A 5,258-nucleotide genomic window follows, 5' to 3' on the forward strand; every position below is an offset into this window, starting at 1 on the left:
TAGAGTGAGAATTTCATGTGGGACAGAACTTCATGTGGGACATCACCCTCAGGCATGCCCACGTTGGAGCCATTCTATCTGGGATGAGAGGACAACACTGGGGTTAAATAGATGTTGAACTCCCTACCCCATTTGTGCCAGTCTATCCTTTGCCCAATCCAGAGGTGGATTTGATTCCAGAAAGCAGTCATCTACTTGGGGAGGACCACCCTAAGTGTTGACCAGTCCTTCAGTGAGCTCCATACGCTCCAGGTGTTCCCATTGGCCCTTGAACAGACTAGCGACATAGCCCTAGATAAAGGACAGGTCCGTTGTGGTTGAAAACATTCTGTGCTGAGCCATTCAGCAAGGAAGAGAAACTGTCACCAGGGGGCTCGTGAGAAAAATGTTATTTCTACACCTTGGCCTGATAGAGGCGCTTGGGCAAAGAGCTTAAGCCTTCCTTGAAAAAGGAATATTTACCACTGAGCCATAGCAGCAGCAGCAGCATGGGACACAGAGCACATGGCTGGGTAGGTTGGCCCGAACATCCTCATTCCCCTCACCGCTGCCCTTGCACACTTTGTACCTACCTGAGTTCCTGGAAAAAAACAAGAGTTCACATGACCTCAAACATCTATGATGGGAGTCGTTTTCCTTTATCTGACTCCTTGCAATTTATCTTTCCCTCTGGTCACTTTTACCAGACACTAATATCTTCACTGCCTTCCCACCCCTCACTTTCTCCCTAGGCCACAGCCCCTCACCATATACTTTATACCTGATTCCCTAAGATGTTACCTGGAAACCTAGCTCTGGGAAGCACTCTCAGCAAAGCTGACTGTGCACTCATATACATGCTCATATACATATGGCCTTCTAGGTTCATAGTGAGTTGAATGTGAAGGCCTTTTCTTTGTCCTGTACTCTTAAAATGTCTGATGATATGCGACAGAGAAGATACCTGGGGCACCACCTTCCAACAAAATTTTGTGTTCCACTGTTTCAATCTCTGGTCCTTGTTCACCAGACCCTCTCCATGAACATCCACATTTCTCTTGTAAAACTTCCATACACACAGTTAATGGGCCCTTCATCTTCTTTCTCCATCCTCCCCAACCCCCTCCCCATAGGAAGAACTGCGTCCCCAACACAACCCCAACATATGACTTAACCCCCTCTACAAATCTCCATGGATGGTAATTCACGCGCAGTAAACTGAGAATCCTACAGGCAGCTGAAGTGTTTGTCCTGAAATCCTGCACAAACAATGTGCAGACACAGGCAGTAGATGCTTTTTATTTATCCTTCACAATTATTTCAGGTTTATTTGTGTCTCCCGCTCAATCCATTTCAGCACCAGACCACTCTTCATTAATTTCCCATCCGAGAACTATGCTGGCCATTGATCTTCATGTGAAGCAGCTTCTTCGGTTTTCTATTTTGGGTAAATGGGGACACTCCATCATAAGTTTCTCAACATCTAGGGGGAGGGGGTTCCTTTCAAAACAGAGAGAGAAAGAAATATGTAAACCTACCTTCTCTAAAAACACCAAAGACAGCTTGAATTTTTCAAGTCAGTTCCTAGAAGAGAGTGTCTGTGCACTTTTACATTATTTCTAAGCACATAGTAAAAAACACGTATCCCAGTCTTCTCCATAGAACTATTTACAGTAGCTAGGACATGGAAGCAACCTATATGTCCATCGGTAGATGAAGGGATAAGTTGGAGTACAGATACACAATGGTATGTTACTCAGCTCTAGAAAGGAACACATCTAGGTCAGTTCTAAGGAGCAGGAATGAATGAATGTGGAGCCTATTATACTGAGTGTAGTAAGTCAGAAAGAGAAAAACAAACACTACATTAACACAAATACACGGAGTTGAGGACCTTGTAGGTGGTACTGAACATCCAACATGCAGGGCAGCAAATAAGACAGAGACATATAAAGATCAGACTTTGGACTCAGCGGGAGATGGGGATGGTAGGTTACTGTGAGAAAACAGCCCTAAAACATTTACATTAGCTTATGTAAAATAGATGACCAGTGTGAGTTTGATGCATGAAGCAAGGCAACCAAAGTCATGTTGTGGGACAACCCAGAAAGATAGGCAGGGGAGGTCAGTGGGTGGTGGGTTCAGCATTTAGAGGGACACATGTTGGCCAATGTAGAGCAAAACCTGTCTAGGTATTATAAAGTAATTATCCTCCAGTTAAAATAAATAAATAGACTGTTCTCCATAATCCTGCACAGTGGTCACTATTCTCAGAATGAGGGTAGCAGGTGAAAAAGATGCAAAAGAAAATTAAAAAACAAAACAAGTGTGATGATCAAAATCGAATCAAATGCTGGGTCACTGGGGGAACCGCCTTGCACAAAGGAGACTCACAGACCTTTTTTGAAAGGGGACTTCATGAGGAATAGTAGGTGGGTTCCAATTTAAGAGGAGCCTGTGGGTGGACGTTTTGGCCATGGAATGAGAGTTGAGAGATGTGCAGCTGACTTAGATATAAATTGGAGTGACTTTGGCCTGGCCAGGCCACTTCATCTGCCTCAAGCTTCTCTAATTAGAACCTGTTCTTCACTACATTTCTGTACCCTTGCTGTCTCTTGCTGATTCCCTCATGCCCTGGTGTCACTCTGTATTCCACAGAGTCCCACTTTCTCCACAAGTGAAATAAATGACCCAAGTTCCTGGACAACACTTATCCCAGTGCTCAAACCCTGGGTACCTCACCTCTTGTCCTCCCGGTATCTCTCGTGGTGGAGCCTTCCTCTTCACATAGTACTGCAAAGGATTGGGCCACAGATCCTTTATGATGATCTGCCAGGGAAATGAGCAAGGTCAGCACAGGGCTGGCCAGACCACAAGCCCTCCCGTGTATCACCAAAAGCTCCAACATATATCACCAGTTCTGGCCCATTGGCTGTGTGGGACCCCACCTCAGCAATCCGGTCAGATCCAGTGAAGTTGTGGTCAAAGAACCAGTTGAAGAAATTAACGCTGCTGTCATGGTGCCTGCGGCTGTATGCCTTACGTTCAAACCCCTGGTACCACTGAACTGGAGTCGAACAAGATGCTTGGTATCCTGCAGGAAAAGTCGCATGGGAGAAAGACCTAAATCGCTTTCCAATTCAACCTACACTTTTCTGACCCCACCTCCCAAATCCAGGGAGCTGCTTCTTACCAGTGACGTTAATCAGATACTCCTTAACAATCACTTCATTCTGGAAATACCTATTCCTCCGAAAGGACAATGTGATCTTGCAGTGATGAGTGGGATGCCTGAATTCCTCCACCTGCCAGGACAAAGTGTGGGGAGCTGGGGGTGGGGTAGGTGTGAACCTTTTACAGAAGAGCTGTCCTTTCATGTTTTAAGGATAAACAATGCCCCCGCCCAGTCACCTCTCCCCCACAATCATCAGTGTCCCCTGCCTGACCTTCAAGTTGGTCATGAAGTGAAGCATGTCTTCATCTTGGTTGCTCATCAAAACTGACATTTGGGGGTGGTTCATAAACTGCTTTAAGTCAAGGAGCCTCTAGATGCTAGAGGGAAAAGTGCTGGAAAAACAAAGCTAGCCTAAAGAGTAGAATGGCACTGTTTGACTTCAACTTGCTACCAGTTAACTCGTCACATTTCTGTTGACCCAAACTGTATGAATGCTGAATAAGGTCCAAGGCTGTGCCTATGCATGCAGTATCAGGAAGTTCTCTTCCTAAGAGCATAAGCTTCATCACAGCCCCTTGAAAGTTAGCTTACTCTGGAAAACAAGCACTCCTAGCTAGAACCAGTATGACCACTTACACATCACAACATCACCCCCAAATTCACTCAGCTTTTCGGAGAAGAACTGGATTCCAGACTACCCTTTTCTCTGAAGAGTCCCTGGTGCTAATGACAATTCTGACTGAGACCTCTGCAAATAAAGTCCAAGTTATCAGTTTGAACTAACCAGAACGCTAGGACATCACACCTGCTTTCAGGAACAGATATGCAGGAATGGATATGCAATACACATCATCCAAAAAAGTAAATTTTGTACCAGAACTGCCAGATCTGTAAACTGCTCCTGCAATACCCCAGGTTAAAAAAAAAAAAAAATCACAAGCACCACACCAAGGGATACAACTTCGACCCAGAAGCCAGGGATTCCCTGGATGATGGCACTTCTGTGTTCTGAATGCACCCTCCGCCTCTGGCAGTTCTTATGCTTCAGGCGAGCATGCGCCCTTTGGGCTTTCTTATTCACGGGATCCAACTCCAGCTGCAGGGCCACCAGAGCCTCCAGTGCAGGCTGGTCACTCGGGGCTCTGGGCCTTGGATGTTCCTGGCCCTGATCCTCCGAGACCACCTGCTCCTGCTCTTCGTACACCACCACTTCCACCTCCTCCATGACGTCTAACACCAGCAGCTGGAATTCCTGCCCGATTCCCGCCACCTCTCCCTCCTCCAGGGCCGCACCTTCTTCCACTGCCTCCACCCAGAAGAGGGCGGCCTCCTCTCCTGACTCACCACCTGGGGCCTGCATCGCCTCTGCCGCCCCCACCAGGCTGGTAGGCCCCAGGACCCCTCCCTCGTGAAGACCCGGGCTCACAACTAAGATCCAGGATCCTGGAGGGCTGCCACCTTCCTCTGGCCCCGTCTCACTCTCCATGCTGTTTTCGCCGTAGCCCCGAGCTGCAAACAAACTGGACACTAGAGCACAGCAGACAGCCCTCACAGTCCGCCCACCCGCCACAGTACACGTGGTACTTCAACGGGTTACTTGCCCACAGCCAACGAACAGGGAAAGGGAGAGACGCATGTGCAGAACCCTGTGCCACCGCGCACGTCTAATATGGCGGCGGGAAGGGGTTGAACTCTCCACCGTGACCTCCAGACCTCATCACAGAACCAATCAAATGGAGTCTAAAGGCGTTAGCTCCTTGGACACGCCCCTCGGAGGTCTGGGCCTTCTGGCAGCAGGTGAAGATCCGCCAAACCCAACCCAGCGCAAAGTGGGTGTGTCCTCGCAATCTATTTGCCTGCCTAACAATGTAGCAGTGCCTGAGGAGCGGCTGGGAGAGCCAGGGCACCTGCCGCTGCAATCATCCTCAAGCTTGAAATTGCCCCTGGGGCAGTGGGCGACTCCGCATGCTCAGGGATCCACACAGTTGTGACAGGTTTCCTGGGTACCTCAGGTTCAGAATTGCTCACTTTGATTGATCCAAACTGCAAGCCACGGGTTGCGGGTGGGGGGAGTAGGACGGAAGCGGGCAGGGTTGGGGGGTTG

At 48.4% G+C, this 5,258-nt stretch overlaps 1 protein-coding gene across 1 annotated transcript; it reads right to left on the bottom strand.

Annotated features, from left to right (window-relative positions):
- Positions 1 to 1,455: 1,455 nt before the first annotated feature.
- Positions 1,456 to 4,640, bottom strand: LOC132658895 (testis-specific Y-encoded protein 3-like). Its single transcript, XM_060408484.1, has 6 exons — positions 4,113 to 4,640; positions 3,426 to 3,503; positions 3,173 to 3,284; positions 2,928 to 3,073; positions 2,722 to 2,808; positions 1,456 to 1,479 (listed from the first exon to the last, which is right to left on the bottom strand). The coding sequence occupies exons 1-6, from the start codon at positions 4,638 to 4,640 to the stop codon at positions 1,456 to 1,458; spliced, it is 975 nt and encodes a 324-aa protein (XP_060264467.1).
- Between the last annotated feature and the right edge of the window lie 618 nt (positions 4,641 to 5,258).

The sequence above is a fragment of the Ovis aries genome, chromosome Y (assembly GCF_016772045.2).
Source record: "Ovis aries strain OAR_USU_Benz2616 breed Rambouillet chromosome Y, ARS-UI_Ramb_v3.0, whole genome shotgun sequence".
In the NCBI taxonomy this organism is placed as follows: domain Eukaryota; kingdom Metazoa; phylum Chordata; class Mammalia; order Artiodactyla; family Bovidae; genus Ovis; species Ovis aries.

Bases quoted from the DNA above. Each gene is read 5' to 3' on its own strand.
- LOC132658895 (XM_060408484.1), bottom strand. From the start codon at position 4,640: ATGGAGAGTGAGACGGGGCCAGAGGAAGGTGGCAGCCCTCCAGGATCC. The intron at 3,504-4,112 runs GTATCCCTTGGT...GACTTAAAGCAG, and splicing joins CTGGCTTCTGGGTCGAAGTT to TTTATGAACCACCCCCAAAT. The intron at 3,285-3,425 runs GTCAGGCAGGGG...TTGTCCTGGCAG, and splicing joins ACTTCATGACCAACTTGAAG to GTGGAGGAATTCAGGCATCC.